Genomic DNA, 21,372 nt, shown 5'->3' with positions numbered 1-21,372 from the left:
ATTCTGGCAGCATAACCTCCCCCAACGGTAGCGGAGTCTTTTTCTCTAAATAGTCCAAGACATTTTCATGTTTGCCTTCTCAGGCTATTGATAGTAAACTGCTTAATAGGAGAGGGCATCTGTGATGCTTTTCCTGATTATCGATAACATCTAGAAGGCTTAAACATGGCCTTTCCTGCTCCAGTTTTTAAGGGAAGTTAATTGAGATCAGATACTTAAAGCTGAACTTAACAGAGTAAGCACACAGCCCAGGCTATGGAAAAAAGCATGTTAAAAAAAAATATTTGGAATAGTTAGATATATCCAGATCAGCCACACATGATAACTTCAGAGCATTTAAGAATCCAAATGAATGAGCCGTCCCTGATCATCTGTATAGTGCTCCCTGAAGACACTTACGGAATACAGGAGAGCAGAGAAGAAACCTGCTAGACACTCTCACAAAACAGTGAGTCAACAGGAATAAAAGCAAATTTTAGCAAAATCAGAAGATTTAGAGAGTAGGGAGAGGGAAAAGAAGAATGAGCGGCATCTTGCAGGACACCAAATATGGGTGAGGGTGAGGTCAGTGATTTATTTTTTTCACGTCCTCACCCATGGACATGGTGAGAATAAGGGGCTTAATTTTAAAAACAAGAGGAGTTCAATTGAGAGGTCAAAAAGATTTTAAGAATTTAAACAAGTTACATGAAAACTGTGAAATCACCTGTCACAGGAGACTTCCAGAACTCCTGATAGAATGCTTTAGGCTAATTATCTATTTGATTACCTTCCAGCCCCCCCGCCCCCCCACCTCCCCTCTGCTCCAGCACCTCTTCTTGTTCCTCTTGCCCCTGCCATCCCATTTCATTTCCTCCCTGCCTCATGATCCCCTTCTTGCTCCACTTCTTCCCTGTTCCTCAAGGGACAGGGAAAGAATCAGATGACTGAGGTTTCTTCCAGACATACACGTCTGTGATTCTAAAATAAAAGGCATATTAGTAATAACTGAGAATGTTTATCTGCAATTGTCAAAGGAACTAGAATTCTCAACAGGATTTCAAGGAGATTTGATCTCTGACCTGCAGATATTCTCCAGAATTTCTGCTTCAGAAAAGATTAAACAAATTGCACAGAAGTCATTGCAGGAGCTGGGAATAAACTGGAAATGGTTTTTGCAAATATCCTAACATGCATTGAGAATGCAAAGGAAAATAGGTTCTGATTTCTGATGCTAAAAATAACCCCAAACATTACCCCTCTGAATCAAATACATCACCACTGAAGACCTACTAAGTATAATTCTGGTTGCCCTATGCGGTATTTCCACTGTGATCTCATTTTGTTCTAAAGTAAAACAGGCTATGCACATTTCAGTAGTGCGTGCATTTGTTGGCTGCTAACAAGCTCACCTTGTAACTTTTTCTTTTTTTTTCTTTTTTTTTTTTTTCCAAAAACTCCTGACTTTATTCAGGACCGAACATTTGCAATATAACAGGCACCTTTTTAACATGTTTTTACCTCACCTGGGAAAAGCCACATGAAAGGAGAAGAGCTCAGCCTCAACTCCACCAAAGGCAGCAGCATCCCACTGCCACTGAGTCTGCTTCTCTACATCCAGAAAGCCCACTAACTAGCCCCAATATAGCAGAAGCCTGCTGTGTTTGGATCCTCACAGAAGCACGGAACAAGAATCAAGATGCTCATCCTAAGCAGCTCAGAGCTCTGAAGTCAATGGAAGACTCCCACTGACTTCATGTAAGTCAGATAAGGAATTCTGCTTCAAATGAATTAAATGAATTTGTGTTCCTATCAAGAACATTTTTCAGCATGTATTTTGCCACTGGTTAAAGTGACCTCTAATGCTATGGCTGTATATTTGCTTCCATTCCAGCATCTCTGCTTTCAAGAGTCACGAATAACTCAAAAATGCATATATTTTGTCCAAAGTTTTCTAGCCGTGAGGTAGAATTCTTAGAGATACCAGCAGTTCCTGCATTGTGCAGCTTCCATGCTCTTTTCTAGTTTGGAAAAAAAACAGCACCACTGGAAGAATAACCTGTGGTCCTATAGTTTCTCTATGATAACAATGCCTGTGCACAAGGCAGCAGAATTGTCTGCACGTCTGACTGGGGCATTTCTTACCTCCGAGTGCCTAACTGCAACTTCAATATTGTATTACTTTCAGTTCTTTCCATGGGATCTATTTTACAAGAAACTTGCAAATGGCATATGTAACAAATGATATCTATTGCATTTTATTATTCATCTTTTTCCACATATTGACATTTGAGATGTAACCAGGGACTCTGCACAGAATATGTCTGGCAGAAGTGGTGTGTACTGATTAATGTCCTTTCAGTGCTGATATGAAACACATGGGTTATATTAGCAAAGCGATGTATGAAATGATACATTGGAAATTACTTACCTATTCCACGAACATGACTTACCAAAGTCAGGAATGTTCTAGCAATTAACTCTTACGAATGCAGGAGAATTAAACCACTTCTTTCTGGGAAAAGGGTGGCATTATCAAACACCAATAGGCTGTAATGGGTCAATCCTAAAATCTAATAGGTAAATGGCTGCGACGGTGCAGTAGCAAAGTTATATATGCAACTAGCAAATTGAAACAAAGGGGTATTATTATTCCTGTTCAATTCAACTTGAAGTTATTTCTTCTTCGAATTTAGACTGTGACTGAAAAAAGAATCCCTATAAAAGTCCTTAGGTATATGCTTAACTCCTATTAAAATCAACATCCCACTGAAACTGTTAAGCATGTGCTCAAATATTTTCCTGAACCTGGCCAGTGGGTACTTAGCTGCCAAAGTTCTATTTTCTTTATTGATACAATATTAACTCCACTATGCCGTGGACACAAATATTAGCCAAAATTATTAACTTTTTCTGAATTTCTTGGCCTTAAAAAAAAAAAAAAAAAAAAAAAAAATCTGGTCTTGCTAGAAGGCTTATCATTAAACCAACATATTAAATTTCTCTGACAGTAAAATCTATCTATAGACATACAGTAACAACAAATTAACCTCAATCTGACATGAATGAAAACAGTTTCTAAGTGGTTATAGTTCCTAAAGCAGAATCTATATGCAATAAATATAATTATTTCACTGAAATTGTTAGCACATGTTTTCCTTTTGCAACAGACATGTTCGCTGTACCATCTTTGTTGTATTGATATGTTCTTTAGTAGCCCATTCTGTGCCTTTATCCTTGATTTAAATTTATCGTGACACATTTTTAAACAATAGCAGGAAACCTCACTTATGACTTTAATTATAAAATGGTGTTATAAAATTATATCCACATTTTACTTTTGGCAGTTGGCAATCCTCATTTAACATAAATAACCCTTCTTGGCCTCAGCAGTTCTCTTTGGTTGATTTCAATGCTTACTGTATGTAATTGATATAAAAACACAAGGTTTAGGAAGCAGTTATTGGAACTTGTTAAAAGAAGTAGTCAAGTTCATAAACGCAGTCATTTTGCTATGTTACATGCCAAGAGAATTAATAATATACATTTGGGAATAAGGGAGAAATTCTGGCTTTTTAAAGAAAGACTGATGTAACTACAGTATTCCACTCCTATGTTAATTGTTTGGCTCACAAATCCACGGCTTTGTTTCTCTTCCACCCACAGCTGCTTCCAATAATCTTCTGAAAACTGACACACACAGACACATTCACATTATATACAGACATATATTTCTAACTGCACACATACACTAGTACCCAAATAATTCCGTTGTTCTATATTTGCTCTTGTTCTTCGAGACCTCACTGTATAAAAAAAGGAGAAAAGAATCACATCAGAAGAGGGTGCCCGCAGAAGACTGAAGTTTAGCAATACTGGAGATGAAGCTACTTCAAGTCATTTCCTAAAGGGAATTCCCAAGCAGTTCACACAAAGGGGCTGATTTTCAATTGAAGACTCCTGAAGTTAGACAAAGATGACTTTGTCTATCTCACTTTTGCACTCTGACAGCACTGGCACATGAAGAGGCAGGAATTATTTGGCTGCATGAGCTGTTAAGCAGCTCCAAAGCTGAATCCTCTGATGCACAATGGCCACAAACGTATGAAAAATCACCTGTACATAATTCAGAGACAGAATGTCATCTGAAAAGCTGAAGCTTAACATGCAAATATGACACTTTCTCAACTTCTGTTTGATCATCGCATAGCATTCCTGACAGGATTAAAGACGAGCATGAAATTAAAGGATCTTGATGAACTACAGGCAAAACCAGAGACTGATTGTCAACAGTGCTGGGCCCGTCATAATTTTCACTGAGCTGATGGGAGCCACTTGTTGTCCCTCACTTTTGAAAACAAATCACTTTTGGTTAGGCCCTACTTTAAGTTCTGCCATCCGCCAAGGACTCAGCTTCAAGAGGTCTAAATAATTTAAGCAAATGTCTGAGAAAGAATCCCAAAACACTGAGAAGGGGTTTTTTTTAAGCTTCTTTTTGGCTGGTTTACCCCATACCCCAAATAAAAATCAGTTAAGACCAAAGAAGTGGATTTTGAGCTCAGGAGACAGACTCGGCTCTAGGCATATGAAAGGGGCACACATTTTTCTTGCCTCCTCCAATATCCCTACACAGTCAGCTGGTTTTAGGCATCCAAAATACAGCACAGTTGATATTTGCTCTGTCAGCAGCCACCTACAGGCCAGGCTCTGAGGCTCTATCACAACACCTCCTGTCCCCTGCTAGTGAACAGGGAGAAACCAACACCATCAACAAATACAGAAGAGAGATTTCTTGAAATTTGCCACTTCCTAACAGTGTTGGAAGAAAGAGTCAGCCTGTGCCCTCGGCCACCTCCTAGACCACTCAGGCAGGACAGCCCGAGGACACTGGGATTTCAAGAACTTCTCGCATCCTCCCTTCTTCTTCATCACGCAAGGCTGGCCACAACCCGGTCCCTGTGACAGAATAAAGTGCACTAAGTGAATCCGTCCCGGGACTTCCGATTCTTCTCCGTCACTGAACTACAACATCCATTTCAGGGACTGAGACCCCCTGACTTGAGCTGGGCACCGCCCCTGAGAGAGCCCACAGATCAGCCCCGCTACTTGTGAGGAAAAAAGGAGCCCCAAATGTAGCGGCTCCCACCCTACAGCCAGCACAAGAGCAGCTTGTTGGTTTTTTGTAAGTTTAAGTAGTCTGGGGTGCCCTCTTTCTTCCCTGAGCATCTCCAGGTTTGTGGAGGAGTTAAAAGCAAACCTGAGGCAACGCAGCGTGAGGGAACACGTCGCTCCTGCCTGCCTGCCCGGCTCCGAGGTTTAGCTGAGGAGGCCGCACCTCGTAGCGTGCCCCCTCTCCCACGGCCAGTACGGTGCTTCTGAATAAATAGGGAGCGGGCTGCACCTAGCAGTGGAAGGAATTACTTCAGGGGATGCTGAGACTCACGGGGCTTTCACATTTCCCAACATAAACTACGATTTTGGTGCTTCTGTTGGAAAGGGGGCGTTCGGCAAAGGGGGCAGTGCTTCCTCCTCACACCAGTACTGCATACAGCGCTGAGATTTGAAGCTTAGGATGAGATGGTACTTTGTGGCACTTGAGGTTTTGCAGACCTTTTGAACTTCTGGGAGGGAGGAAGAAGCAGAAAGGGAAGTCACAAAGCATGAAGCTCACCACATCTTTCCTTATAAACCTGTTATTTCCTTTCCCACAAAGTAGATTCAGATTTTTTCAGTTCACCATCATATTTCTCTGCATGAAGGCTTATCTCCAATACTGGGTCCAGATGTACTTCTGGGGTGAAGCCCTGCTCCAAACAGTCACAGTGCCACTGAAATCAGTGCTACCAGTCTATGCCTGCCTCTGTGCTTAGCAGGGCTGGGGGGAACAATCTCCCCCAAGGAATTCACACATTTCTCAGAGGCCAATTTTAAAAATCAAATCAATTTAACAACTGGCTTTGGCAGCATTCAGGAGGCATCAGGCCAAGAAATCCCAAGAGAGAACTAAACCAGGACATCAGAAAAGCAACATTTAGTCAGCTACATTTCTCATTTAAAAGCTGATTCCATGCAAATGGAAAAAAGAAGTGGCAGCACAGCCGAGACACTTAGGCTTCCTGACTTAACCAACAACTGGAATCAAAACCCAAAGCCACATCCTCAGCTAATACCAACATGGTGCAACTGAGGCTGATAGCACAAGGCCTGCTGAGCACATCCCAGCCCTGCTGCAGCCCTTTGCAGCAGCACGGAGGCAGACTGACTCCCCAGGCGCACTGGAGAAGAGAACAGCATTGCTCTGCTTGCACACTTGGGATAGGAGGCCACGGGTTGGGTTTGGCAGTGCCAGCAGGGCTCTTCCATTCACGTACCCACTAGAAACTAAATAACGGAGGGTGGTAGGCATTAGAAGTGCTGAAGGAGAAGCAGGACACAGGGCACATTCCCTGGGTCACTATCAGAAGTTGAGCCCTCCCTGTCGGCCCATCACAGCCTCAGAAGTCAAACACTGGAACTGAAGTCAGCTCAAGACCTTCTCCCATCTTAACTCTGCAACTTAGGAGGGAATTAAATGACTGCTCTACTCTAGTGAGCACTGGAGATTTTTAAAGCATTATTTTTCATGTCACTGTCATTTAGCAAGTACTGTAAGAAATGAAGTGAACAAGAAATGTATATCTTGGCTTAATCTCTATTGGTACCCTCAGAGGGGGCGTGGGGCTTCTGGGGTTGGTTGGTTTGCTCGCTCTGGGGAAGGATGATGTTTACACACCTTAAGAGCCTCCAGAATTACAGGAGCCACCTCCTAGAGGAGACACTTGACCGGACATCCGCTCTCAGTTCAGATTACAGCTAACTACACGGGACCACGGGCTGTCTTCCAGCCTCACCAGCACCTCGCAGCACCCACACAGTTGTGGACACGACTTCAAGCTGCTCTGTGTCTGCCAGGACTCCCATTTCTGCGACTGGCCCAACAAAGATTCCTTCACATTAAAAGGCTGATTCTAACAGTGCCCTAGCCCCCACCTCCATATCAGGCATCAGTGAATGGCTGAAGAGGTTTTTTTTTTCCCTAAACCTTCTGTGACAGCGCTAGCCCGCTGCTGCCATCGAGAGGTAACTCCCACTTTTCTCCACTTCTGTTCCTGGGGTTTTAAAAGGCAAAGCAAGAGAGAGCATTTTCTGCAGAAACTTCTTGAACAATAGTGTCCTCTGCTGGCAGCAGCCAGACTCCCTTTGTCATGTTCAACTGCAGTTCCTTTCCCCGTGCTTTTGGGGACATGATCATGAATAAATCACTAAATTATTTGAACAGGAAGCCAAAAATAGAAGAAAAACCAACACTATAATAAAGTGCTATTTGGATAGTCTTGCTTTACCTCAGATGAGGACAGAGGTCAGGGTTTGCTTGACACAAACTTCCAGTGACAGAAAATAAGTCTGAGTATGATTAAAGATTCAGCCTATATGGCTTTATGCCCCAGCGAACAGGGCAGCAACTTGGAAATGGGATCCAGATTCTCTTCTCAGCCTGCCCGCTAGTCTTCTGTGTGTCTTCAGGCAAATCAGGTCTCCTCCATCTGTTTGGATTTTAGAAGCATCAGAAGAGTGAAGATGTTTGTCCAACTAGATGCCACCACTAAAAGGAGCTGAAGTAATTCTTTCAAGAGCACACAAACGACAGGGGAATCCAGGATTTACTGAGAAGTGTTACACATACTAAAAGACTCAATTCTCAGGGTATTCAGGTTCCAAAAGAGGCACACGGGCCCCTACCTGACCTGGGTGCTCCCTGGAACTCCAGTAACAACGTACCTCCTATCAGTCCTCTCTAAAAACAAGGGAGTTGACAGCTGATGTGTTTGGTGCCACGATGTCCTTAAGTGCTGATTCTAAAGAACCTATGTTTCGGTAACACTTCCCTAAAAACCTACTCAATTCTCAAAATAAAAACCAGTGTAGCTAAGTTCATGTCTACCGTACCTGATTGCTTCTGGAAACAGGAAAAAGAGCAGCCGGAGGGAAAATCTCCATTTCCATTCTTGGCAGGCAGCTGGTTGTTGTCCCTTGTACTCCTTCTGCGCCTCAAAGGGCAGTCACACCAATCATATATGAAACAAAGCTCTTGTATCCCAATTACCATCAGAAAAAAACAAGCATTGTTTTTTGGTCCAGTTAGTTTTAGGATCTACCCATACTCCTAACAGCACATAATGACACGTTTTTCCCATTCCCTGAGCTTGACAATTCTGTTGAAATCCAGGAAGGCAGAAGAATTTATCCGACACATTTAGAAAGGCTGAAAAAACTTTTGGGCTCAGATTCGCTTTGTCACATCCCTAGAGATTCTGTGTTTGTTTGCTCTTTCTTTCCAGCTACACAGCCTAGCCCAAGAAAAAGCCATTACCGCCCCAATAAACTTTTTTCCTTGATATCCGTAGACTACTGCAGCTACACCATGACTACTACAAGGGTTTTTCCAACTTTCTTCAGCAGCCAATGGAAGGAGTCAGCGGGAGAAACCTCCAACACCTGCAAAATGACTACTTTGTTGCTTAAGAAAGCAGAAGCTGGGCTCGGGATAAGAGGACTGTGAATCAGCGCAATGCTTCAGAATTGGCAGATTTCAAGTGTCACAACGATGGTATTTTGGCAAGGACCCGAGAAAGCCATGCTGTAAAGTCGTATGAGACAAAGTGATCGACATAAAGGGAGCAAGTTTCATAGCGAATAAAAGCAGAACTATTTCTAATGATCCTTTAGCTTAGTCACCAATTCTATTTATACGCTTTAAGGGAGCGTAAATATTTTTATCTTCTCTGAGGACACAAAGAGTTTTCCTGTTTCTATATAAAGAAGTCATTTTGGACAGATCAAAACAATAAAGGCACAGAACTCCTGGATGACAGATGCCAGGATGTTAGTAACCATAAATGGTTTTCAAATATGGCCCCATCACCATCCCCCACAGTAGCCCTTTCAAGTGGGAATTACAAATTGCTTACTCGGAGAGGAAATTTCAAACAGGCCACTTATCAAAAAGTGCCAAATAAACCTGTCATTGGGATAGAAGTTACAAACCATTCCTAAACTCTGCAGACATTTCCTGAGCCTGTGAACTCTGATCTTGGCTTCTAATAAACATGACATCAGCTCGCCCGTACTACAGACACAAGACACATGACCCACCACTATGTTATCGCTTCCTCTGCAGTTTCTTCTAGGATCTGTTCTGAAGCACAACATCAATGGAAGACTTTCTGCTCGTTTCAAAATTGGTTTTGGATCAGGTCCTTAAAGGGAGGTCAGAACAAGCACAGCATGGTATCAGTATGCGAGCTACAAATATTATTGTAAGTATCCACTTAAAAGCAATACTGATTCTGAGACATTTGAGGAGTTTTCCAGGTATTGAATTAGTAAGTAGGTTAAGACAAGACTCCTGTTGCTGTCAAGAATTTATTAACTGCTAACCTCTCATCGTAGAAACATAACTGAGCTTTTAAAAACCTCTGGTTAAACGTTTATATACTGGATGGCTACTGAATAGCATCTCAAAAAATGCTAAGAATCATTCCAATATGCTAGAAGACTTCAAGCACTGTAAAGCCAGTTGCCGTGATTTCCAGAAAAATTTTAGGGGGTGATTAAGATAGCTAACGCTCCATGGTGTACTTTTTTCCACGTAGGTACGTCCTTTGCAGCTAAGTTTTTGAAATTAAAGTTGGAAAAATAGCTTTAAAGTAGAAGTTTATCTCTGGGCTGGAAACCTGCCCAAGTTGCCCTACATGTAGTCCCACCTGCAAGCAAGACAGGCCGTCAACTCAATAAGCTGAGGTGTCAGAACTAGGGCTCTCGGGAAAGTAACTTAAAAATAATATATATTATCAAAGTAAGATACTTGTGAAGACTATGAAATATTGATCCAGAAATTGAGCCTCTACTCCTGCTTAAAGAGCAGACATTTCTCACATACTTGAGTATTCCCAAAACAATTCCAGATCAAACTTGCGACAGAGCTGGCAAGGTACAACATGCACTGAGTAAGAAATTCTTGTGAAAAAGCTTCAACAGATGAATCGTAGTGGAGAGGGCAGGCATCTCCACGAGCCACCAGGAACCCACACCTATACTGTTACAGCAGACAGACCCAGAAAGCTCTCCAGACACCCAGGAGCATGACTGCCTGGTTTTCATTTCTGCATTTTCTTCTTCCATCCTTATCCAGGCAGAACCTGCCAGCCCTAAAATGAGGGGAGCCCCGTTGGTCTGCAGAGGTCAGGCAGGAGGGCGAGCAGCTCAGTAAAGCAAACTGACCACCACCAGCTCTAGCTAACCGTGAAGCAGATGAATGTAAATTGTATTCCAGCACAAAGCTGGAATACACAAAGCATCCTCGAGTCCTGGCAGCCTTGCTATGCAGCTCACCTGCTGAGTATGACCCAAACATTTTGCTCTTTTCTCATGGCAGGATACCGCCTGCCGTTCCCTGGGACACTACGAGGATGTCACAGCGCAACAGATGTGCAAGGAAACCTACGTATGTACTGCTGCCACAGGATCGAACTGGTCCTCATCAATCTGCAAAGCTCAAAGCCCCGCTGCAAGAAAAGGGAAGCTCCTGCTTGCTTCTGAAACGGACAAGAAACCTGCAGGTTTCGGGCAGGTGGATTTCACCCCAAGGACCTTTTTTAGGAAAATGGAAAAACTCAAGATTCCCGGCCTCTGTAGTACATTGAGGATCAAACGAGATGATCCAGTTTGCATTATCTGGAGATTTAGCCTTCTAGTTTCCAGCTGTAGAAGCACATGGATCTATCTCCCCAGTAATAAAAAGGACTGGCTATTCTATCCCAACGTCACAAAGCCACAGCACTTCAGCAGAAATGCAAAGAGCAGATGATGAAACTGGACTGCCGGGGAGGGGACCGTGCGGAACAGGAGCTTACTGGAGGCAGGGGTTAGTCAGAACAGCCAGGCAAAGCCGTGCTCTTGCTAAGGGAGCCAAGTGGTCTTTAATGAACAGGAAAAATACGGTGCTTTGTTTTTAATGAGTCAGCCCGTACCTCCTACCAACACGCTGCAGCATTCATACCCAGAAGGAAGTGTGTCAGCTCTCGAGTCATGCAGCTCTGACGGATTGGCTGTCGCCAACCTAAATACAAACTATGCCCAGCCCTGTTCAGTCCTAACGTTACCGTAGCCCAAAGTTAAGCTCATCTCCCAAGAGCTTTCGAAAATAAAAACCTTTCTGGTTACAAACAAAATATGCTTTCCAACCCCAAGCTACTGGGACCATGTTGGAAAGCCCAGCGATCTCCCCGCACACACTTTTAGCCTCCCAACATCAAAGAGCCTGCAACACAACCTGCCGAAGAGGCTGCGAGCAGAGCCGACTGGCCGTTTAGGAGCAAACTAATAGAGGAGTGGGACTTGTGCTTTTACACTACTGACCTACATTTGCAAATCCCCGGAGGTAATTTAGTCCGGCCTATAAAAACGAAGGGCTATAAAGCCAGCTATATTAAGTTGTTATGCAACAGAAAGCACAGCTGCACTGAACAAAAACAACCTACAAGAGGAGCAAACAAAAGCCATGAAGTTCCATGTAGGAAAGACTAATATATTTCAACTAACAAAAGACAACTTTTAATTAACTTGTTCTCATTGAGAGCAGAGATAATTAAATTACAGAAACAACCACATTAGTGTAATCAGTTTAGAAGAACCCACGTACAGACAAAGGATTTTTCAAGATCCATCTATAAGGAGAAAAAAAAGCTTCATTTAAACTGCTTTCTTTCTTCCTTTGTTCCATGCACTCATGTGCTTTCTTTTAAAGGAAAGAAGATCCTAACTCCAATCCAGTTTAATCAAATCCTTGAAAGGCTACCACAACTTCTGAGCCAGTTCTTCAGATATTTTCTGGTTTTGAGATTATTTTTCTTTTTATTCATGCAATTACTCAGGGATCTCACCTTTCACTTCAGCTAGGTATATCTCCCATCCTTTCAGTTGCACAGTAAGACTGACAACATGACTTGAATGCATCACGAGGGCTCAGAACGTCAAATAAAAAAGTAACAAGCAAAAACTAGTTCTGCCCACTTACATTAAAGCCAGCACATTGGGCATGAGTTAATTTTTGGAAGGATGCAGCTCATGACTTAAGATCTTCAGGGCTTGATAATGGGGGGTCTTCCCAATCACTCCACAAGTGAATACGTTTATTTGGATTAGCTCATCTCTATCAAATCGCGAGGGATCTGCGCTGCTTGAGCTGCAGTATCCTTTAGCCAAAAAAAAATAAAATAAAATAAAAACAGTCCACCTCTCCAGTATGTAAAAGTAACTCACAGCTTGATCTCTGACAGTCCAGCAAAGAGCTCATATCAGGCTAAAGCACGGAGGAACACCCTCAACAGGACCATTCATATCCTTAAGGTAAGCATCTGTTGAAGTACTTGGAAAAGTGATCCAAAATACCCTTATCTTACCCTTAGCAGCTTGTGTTAACAGAAGCTCTGGCAAGGAAAAGCGAATCTAGTGCTGGTGTCCTTCTTGAGGTCTTCCTGCACAACAGTTACAGGCACTCGGAGCAGAGCTCCTCCAGGAGCAGCCACAAAAACCATGCACACACCTCCTGGTATGGATGATTAGGTGGGTGACGGGAGGGAGGCATTTTCCATCTAAAGCAATGGAATTGTTCTGGAACAGCATCTGCAAGCTTGTAATAGCCCAAACAGAGACTGGCACAACCACCAGCTCCTTTTGCCCTTAATAAACACCACACAAAAGCATGAATGACATAGAGCTGACAGCACCACATCCTTCCTGCATCCATGATTTTCTGCCCAGAAGTTCTCCTGCCATCTGTATCATACAGCTGCACTGATTTTTTTTTTTTTTTTTTTTATCCCAAATACCCTCACTGCAGTTTTCTCCTAGCAATTTAAGGCCTCTTCTGGGGGTAGGTTTTGTATGAGCAGCAAGTTCGACTTTTTGGTTTAAGAGGTCAAAAAGTATCATAAGGCTCCACACAGTTTACAGTCAAGTGGAGGTGTTATATACACATATAAGCTTTCTTTTCCCCTAACATGGTGTTCATTTCCTCCACAAGATGGCTCACGTTATTTCACTAACAAGCAATAGTTAGTGTTGACCAAACCCTGAATGTGATGCCAAGCAGAAACCTTCAGTGCTTGCTGAGCCCAAAGCTCTAGTTAAGTGGAAAGAAACGTCATCCTTTGCACTCCTCTGGCAGGGGAAAGCAGACATACCAGCACGGATCTCACTCCTACCATAAGGCAAGTGCAAGCAAAAACCCAGACAGGAAAAGCAAACTTTCCACAGAATCCTAAACAGGAAGCATGTCATCCGCCCTAAAAATTAATCATGTAGATGTGTACTTAAAGCTGTTTCACCCCGTGTCCGTCCCATTCTCCTTTAGCAGCAGGTGGTACGGCACATGTCATCAGCTACCATGAGTAAGAAGGCCACCAGACATCCCCTTCCTATGCTGCAGTCCCATTCCCGAGTCCTGCGTCCCCTGTTAACAAGGCTGCAGTGGCACCTGCTGGTCACAGCCCAGCAAGGCAGGCGGTACTTTTGGCTGCTTCCGAAGTTTCTCATACGACAGAAGAGCATGAGTTTTTAAGGCTTCTTAATTTTTTGTTGTTTTCACTGTTGAGTTGCTTTGGAAACATTTTTTTAGAAAAAATACATACATACAATCAAGGGCAGTGTCACGACAATTCCCATGCATCTTTTTGCATTTTTGAATGCATTTCTTAATAAACATCATCATTTTGATGTTTATTAAAGTTCATGCTGACTAACTCCTAAAAAATTGCATTAGAATAGAAAACTGGTACCTACACATCCTCAGTCATCCCATCCTCCGTAGGGAAGGCCAGCATAAGCATATTCAGCCCTGGTCAGCGAATTTGCCAAGAAAATTTCATTTAAATTCTTTAGACAGAAAGTTATCCTTCCACCAAATCAAGTGCTTATGAAGCAGTTTCTGCTTTGTGTAATATATAATTTTTTATTACTGTTTTATCAGAGTGCACGCATGTATGTATGGCCATGAGGACACAGAAACCTAGCTGTTCCAGCAACAAGTTAGTTCAATTCTCATACTAACCTCTGATGGTAACCACAGCTGGAGTTTGGTTTTCCTTTGTTCCCCTTCCTACAAACCTCAGTTCCCTAGGCAGGGCACACATACGACACTGCACCTCAATCAGCAGTCACTTGGTTCAGTCACATCTTCTCCTTACGAGGCCGAGCACAGAATGCTATTCCAGATGATCTTGAAGGCCTTTTCCAACCTTAATGACTCTATTGCAGATAGGTCGATCCCTCTTCCGAGGAGCCCCGCCTATATTTAAAATACACACACCACAAGAATGATCCGAGCCATATACTGCAACGCGGTAAGACTTGCATTTAGAAGAAAAATTAATTTACAACTGAGTTCCTGCCAGTGGAAAAAACCTTCCTGGGTTTCCCCAAGAAAGAAGGGAAAAATAGTTCAATACTTCCTGCAGGGCAGTGACATCTTGCAGCTGACTGTCATCAACAACCAGAGGAATAAAAAAACCTCAGGAGCATGAATGTAGCGCTCTGACCAACCCCCAGTTAGCAGCAGCATAACTGGAGTCAGGGCTGTTTGATGCCTGTGTTAGCCGGGCTGCTGAGGCCAGGCAAGGCTGATTATTTCCAGCAACTCAGCTGGGACGTTTGGACCTCCCTTCGTATTTGTTGACCATATCGTACAATATTTGTATTTCCTCAGGTACTAAGAATGACCTGCATGGGTGAGACAGGATGTGATTCAGTTACAGGTAATAAGAAAAGCTGAACCCAGGCTGGAGTGAACGATTAAATGAGACTGACTGTGTACATACATGTTGCGTATGTGTGCGTAACGCTAATGGTCGCCCTCACAGAGTTCCTCTTCTGTGAGTACTCGGCTCCAACTGCAAGGTGAAACCAAGCAAGGGCTGAGTTTTAAGAATGCAGTTCTTAACTCACAGTTTGGAAATTTGAGAATCCAACACTCACTTGATCTCTCAAAGTTTCTTCTGTCACATGGGCTACAAATAATAACTGGTCCAACCCCCAAGTGCAAGCACAGGCAAGAAGTTCTACTTTGGGTTAGGGCCAGAAAACAGAAGAGATGCAAGTAACCCCGCTCTTATGACAACCCTTTTTAGTCATCTTTAAATATTTCTTTAAAAAGCAATCATCTTTGAAGCAGTACTTCAAGGTCGGAAAACTTTGCCAGTTTTCAGAGAGCCGTGCCCCAGATGAGTTTTTTCAATTAGTTTTTAAATGAGCAATACATTATTTGCTCCTTGGTTTGGAATGCACTTGAATTGTCTTTTCAGATTTTCAAATCCAGACCCTGATGTAGCCGCATGAATAGAGAAAGGGAAGTCTTGGTTAAACCTTCTATTTTTAAAGAGCTGGGTCAAGTATTGACAGAGAGTTACACACTTAGATGGGAGAAGCAAGTCTAGCAATATTCACAGTGCCTTCGTCAGGAGTTACACAGGGAGGAGAATTGCACAATTTCTCCTTGCCATCCCATGCTCTCACAAAAACACCATCAAATCCTGTTCCATGCAAAGTTGTACAGTGCAGGGAAGATCTCTTTGCCTGAGATTTTCCCGTGCAGTAGGTCTGTGGGCTTCATCCAGCCAGCAGGGCACAGCTCCATGCCCCCCTCAGGGGCAGAGTCATTGCAGCGTTGCTCTCTCCCGTGCCCTGGCCAGGAAATGAGCAGGAGGGGCTCGCAGAGAAGTTGTTCCTTGGAAGCTGGCACAGAGCCCACCACCAGCATCAGCCCTCTGCCAGCCTCTGCTGCCCAAGAAGACAGCAGTGCTCGGCTCGCACCAACCTGACCCAGAGCTGGGGGCTCTGGGGGACCTTCCTCAGCTCCACCCTGGGACACCTGCACAACCCTGCTCAAAACCCTGATTTACAACTGAGCTGCTCCACAAACTCCAGTCATTCCTCTTTTTGTGCAAACAGAACGAGGACAACTTCTACATCCCCCTGTTTTTTCCTTGGGGCAAAAGACTGTCTTTAGTCAGGCTGCACAGACATATAAAGTTCAATTTCATTCAGATCTTGTAAGTACTGCTGTAATATTTTAAGTGTCTAAAAAGGATGAAGGATGACTTAGGGTAGTATTAATAAAAACAATCTTAAAATAAAGGGTCAAACAAAGGTAAGTCTAATTATCTTTACAGTTTTCATCCAAATAGCCCCAATCCAGCTTCAGATAATATCTCAGAATGTCTCTCCAACTGAGAAATAGTATCCTAAAGAAAACAGTTACAATAAGACTACACAATCAAACAAATTATTTTGAACCCATTCCTTCACATTCCAACTTTGGTAGGACTAGTAACAAATCCTGTGTTTGCCTCTGGGACCGTTTCTTCACCTGCTCCTATGGTTAAGAGCAGAACTGCAAGAAATGCCCACCAGACACGACAGAGTACATCAGCACTAGACACAGCCCAGCACACCACAAATATTATACTGTCTAGTTTTGCTCACCCAAGGTCTCAGAATAATTTTCAACATTGAGGAATATTATTACCAAAATTTACAAATGGAAAGCATTTAGTTGTTTGGTAAGCAACAGACAGCAAATCAATACATGTAACCGACCCCACACGGCTCTGTAGGACGCAGCCACTTATTACTGCAAAGAAAGAGTCATATTACTGGGAGGCCATTACAAAAAAAAAGGACATCAATATTAGTTTTAAATACAAGAAGTATGATATGCTAGAGAGCATGGCCTTACAGCTGAAGCTCCAGACTTGATATCAGGATTTTAGCCTTGGTTCCATCCTCTGAGTGGTGTGTAACAGCACAGGCTTGTAGCCGCTCAAGCCCTCATATTTCCTATCTGCCAAGAAAGAACTGCTACTTCCTTTTTCAAAGGAAACATGTTAAAATCTGACATGGGATCTACAAGAAATGCAACAGAACATGAACGCAGACTAAATCCACTAGCCAATGTCTTATATAAGGCTGTATTTTATAGCCCAGGCATAATACCTTGCAACTCCTAACTTTCACATCTCCACAGCAGGTCTTCAGGCTCTAAGAGTGGAGGAGACAAGTCTTTATTTAAAGGCAGAAGTTTGAAAATCAGCCTGCATTTACTTGGCACCACCTCTTCGCAGCCCTGGCTTCACAGGAGCACAACAAAGGTAACACCATGAATTTCTGGCAGTCTGACAGCACCTAACAGATTTGAAAACCAGGCACTAATCATCTGGGGGCAGGGGAAAGGGAGGAAAAGGCAAGACAGTGCAAACCAGGGCTTTTGCTCTGTTGCAATCACTGGGCTAAAGCAAGGCGAAAGGCTGAATGGAAGGCTTAACAGATTAGTTCATCCTCAGTCATTTAAAAAAAAAAAAAAAAAAAGTTTTACTTGCAAGTAAAGCTTTGCAGAGCTTCACTGCTCCAGCTAAAAGCAGTCTGATGGAGCTCTGAGTCATTAAATCAGCTGCCTGGGGAAACGTACATTGTTATGGCTATTTATTGCCCTTAGCCTGTTGCGTGTGACAACACTGCTCCCACTCACCCCTCGCTGTTCCTCATAGTCAAGGGGGTTCTGGCAACACTGGTAAATGACTCAGGCGTTGTGCTAGACATGCCAGTGTTTCATCACAGTCTGCTTTTCAAGCATGAGACAGCCAGAGAGAGGGGGTCAACTTTCAAAATCCTCCAGAAACACCTGCACCCAGAGGGCAGGTTCACTCCGTGCAAGCTCGATTCATTATGGATCACTGCTGTCTGCACCTCGGGAAACCCAGACGCACCACCAGATCCCTACCCAGATCTGCAACAGAAGCATAAGCTCTCCTAAACAAAGAGTAAGATAAGCATTTCATTATTTTTCCCTTTAACCCAAGTACTGCTTATAGGACTTGGGTTCAGAGCTGAAGTTTCCCAGCATTTCAGGTGTTTAGACCATGACTACCAATTTAATCAGCTGGGATATAGTCAAGGCATACCAACAGGTAAAGCATTACCACCTCTCACTTTGGCCATTTATTACAGCAGCCTCTAAACATGGAGGCCTACAGATCCACTGTGGTAAAGACCAGCTTTTCCTCAACAACTCTGTCGTTCCTGCCTAGTGCCCATTCCGGGGTTTACACTGATTTTTCTTCTCAGTAAGGAGAAGGTGGTGGGAAAATAACAGATACCTACGTTACTTCTTTCCCTAGAGCAAATGAAAAATACTTCGCTGTTATTCAGCTCAACAAGAGCCAACTGCCTGCCTAGTAAGTCTGAAAGGCTGACTTCAGAAATCACGTTAGAACGTAACACATTCTCCAGAGGAGGAGGGGACACGTCCTCAATTCCCCCACTTTGGTTTTTGATGCTGTTACATGAAACAGCAATCCAGTGATGAGCTATAGGACTGGTGACAGGACAAATGTTGTCTCCTCAGCTTTACCAGTGTTCACCTGGAACCCGAGCCAAGAATTTCAGCAACAGTGATAATAGCTCCTTACCTTCAAGGCTTTGGTAAAATCTAAGTTGCCAGATACCTACAGGGCCATCTGTAATACTTTACAAGAGTCTTCATGCGACTGGCACCTCAAAGGCTACCCTCAGGGTTCGTCTACTGCCAAACTCAGGGCAGCTTTTCTCAAGTCATGAGACAGTGAAGTCAGCAAACGTCTACGAGGAACTAGGGAAAACCCACACTTGCAATGCACTGGTCATCTCCTCCACCCAAGCCCCCTCCGGATCCACTTTTGACTCAGCCTGACACACCCTAGTGGGAAAGCCCTTTTAAGGGGAAGGAAGTGTCAGATCTGTGGCAGCACTGCAGATTAGTCTGTGCTTGACCAAAGCACGTGCTGAGCACGTCAATGGGAGAGAGAGATGCTTCCCCCACCCCCCAGCTGTATGCCACTCTCCTGCTATTTATGTATCGCTGTCCTGCAATTTGTTCACTTACTGCCTGCTCACATTCCTACCAATAGCAGAAGCTGCAGCATTAGCTGTGATCGCACGTTTACAGCACTGTGTGGCTTGCACTAACATACAAACGTCAGCAGAACAGCTAACATAGCTTAGCTGACCCTACAGAGTCACAGTAAAAAACTGACCTTCTTTCTGCTAACAGAAGCTCTGCTCTTCGTTACCTTCCATTGCACCAAGGTTTCATTAATGAAACTAATCACAGATTACTACCAACATTCACTGTCTGGAAAAAGATCCTGCATTAGCCACACACGAATGCTGCCACGACATATAATCTTTATATGGAGATTCCCAGGAAGAGCCACACAAAGAACCGAGCCACATTTCCAAAGTCTCTTTGGAAGCATCACGCAACGCGCTGGTTCACTTATCTCTGCAATCTGATTCATTGATATCTTTAGGCACTTAAATGGCGGATGTGAATAGAACGTAAGGAAGGCAGACAGGAAAGGAACGGGAACTTGGATAACAGACTCATCCATGAACTGAAATGACCCCAACAGTAATTGAAGTTTAATACTGAGCAAATTTTCTTCCCGTAAATAAAGTCAGATCATAACGGATACATAGAGGCCTACCAAGAAGAGAAGATGGTTTGTCTACACCTTGTGCTTGATAAAGGGAACATGAACACAAGAAATAATACAATAGAACAGATCTTACACACCTGCTTGTTGATAATTTTAATAAATTAAAGAGGAGCTCTAAAAAGTATACTAGATGAAATACATTTCTAAAAATTGTAACATTCATTTTTCTGTTTTTGTCACATTATCTTCCCATGCTCTCAAAATACACACTTGTCGACTAAGAAACTCTGCTATAGCCATTTAGTAGACCCTACAGGAAAATGAATTAAACTCTGAGCTGATCAAGCTAAGTCTTAGCAGACTAACTCAAGCCAGTTAGTCACACGGTACCATCTCTGGTAAGCCCCGTTTTTGACTAGCATGGGCTTTTAGCACGTAAACTGATTAAAGGGGTGCAAATGGAGGCTTGCTGTCATCTTCTATACAAACCCTGGCAGAGAACAGTTGTTGCTCGATTAGTTTTCCCCACTCACTGTCTGAAAGGACAAATCGCAGTTCTCCAAATCCAATTTCCTCAGCCTCCTCTGAGACAGCTGAAAATGAGCACTCTGACTTCAAAACATACCCGAACTTTGCCACTCTTCAGAAAAGAAACATTGCTACCTCTTGTGATTGGGATATTGTTCAACGCTGACTGAAATCCACTTGTCTCCTAACACATATATCCTAGAAAAATTTATGCTAGACTCAAAGAGAACTTACCCAAACTCCGTTGTCTTCCGGCTTTTTTCCCGATCTCTTCTTCATCCAACTCCTCCAGCTTCCCAGGAATGCACTTCCCTCTCAAAGGGATTGGGTGGATTGGTTACAGTTTTCTCCAGCAGTCCTAGAGCAGTCCAGGAAGAACATGCTCCATCCATAGCCCCCTGCAGAGCAGAACAAGGCTGACATCAACCTCTATGTTCTCTTCCCTTCAGTCAGTCATTCACAAGGAACTGAAAAATAAAAAAGAGGACACTTAGAAGAGGTCAAGACAGACCAACATGGGGGAAAAAAAAAAGTCAGCATATGTAGATGCTTCTGGCTTAGCAGCTACCACTGTTTAGATCTATTATCACCTTTTTTTTCCTCCTCTATTTAATAAGGGCCTGAAGTTTTACCAGAAAAGAGAAACTTAACCTTTTTTAAACACCAAATATGACTTTTTCCAAGTTGAGCAGCACCAGACCCAGCTGATTACAAGTTTCCCTAGACCTCTGCATCGTGTCTATGCTTAGGCAACATGAAACACAAAGACAATCTTCCTAGCTTTGTATCTTAGACAAAGGTAAGACAATGCAAGCTTACGTAGCCAGGAAGAGCATTTATAAGAATATTCTGGCCCAGGGACAACCTTCCAGGTTTCTCTGACTACTTTTCTAACCATTAACTATTAAAAGTGTCTCAGTTCTGAGCTTCATGTTTCCCAAAGACCTATTCCATGAAAAGTTATTTACTCATCTATACCTGTTTCTACACTTAAAACACAAATCGGTGGCTTGTCAAACCTCCCTACAAAGAGCTAAAAGCTAGCCAACCTTCAAGTGAAGCCACTGCCAAGGAACAGCAAAAGCAGGACTCCGCAAGCCAGGTGAGAGGAACAACCCCTCCAGCACCCCAACCAACTAGGGCAGCTGCAAAATCACTCATGCAAGGGCTGAAGACACTAACCTAAACTCACCTGGAGCTTACTAGGTCCATGTGCAGGGGCTGGGATGGTCCAGGTGAGGCTGGTCAGGGCAATTAAAGGCCTGACAGTGCCTCCAGGTGACAGGGCTTGGAAAGC

The 21,372-nt window shown here is 43.2% G+C and overlaps 1 protein-coding gene across 3 annotated transcripts in view; it reads right to left on the bottom strand.

Annotated features, from left to right (window-relative positions):
* Nucleotides 1-21,372, bottom strand: part of LOC311433969 (uncharacterized protein) — a gene marked incomplete at its 5' end in the record, with an annotated part of 114,768 nt that overhangs the window by 51,459 nt on the left and 41,937 nt on the right. Inside the window, 3 exons of one of the 3 annotated variants that reach the window (XR_014691126.1) lie at nucleotides 9,146-9,275; nucleotides 20,310-20,542; nucleotides 21,125-21,261. Coding sequence is in view for 1 of the 3 variants with exons in the window: in XM_084513706.1 (XP_084369832.1) it covers nucleotides 20,525-20,542 (18 nt within the window). Of the gene's footprint in view, nucleotides 1-9,145; nucleotides 9,276-20,309; nucleotides 20,543-21,124; nucleotides 21,266-21,372 lie in introns of those variants that run through there. The other 2 variants (XR_014691125.1, XM_084513706.1) reach the window with 2 other exon arrangements.

Source organism: Aythya ferina, assembly GCF_964211825.1.
Source record: "Aythya ferina genome assembly, chromosome: 3".
Taxonomy (NCBI): domain Eukaryota; kingdom Metazoa; phylum Chordata; class Aves; order Anseriformes; family Anatidae; genus Aythya; species Aythya ferina.
This window is presented reverse-complemented; position numbering and strand designations above follow the sequence as displayed.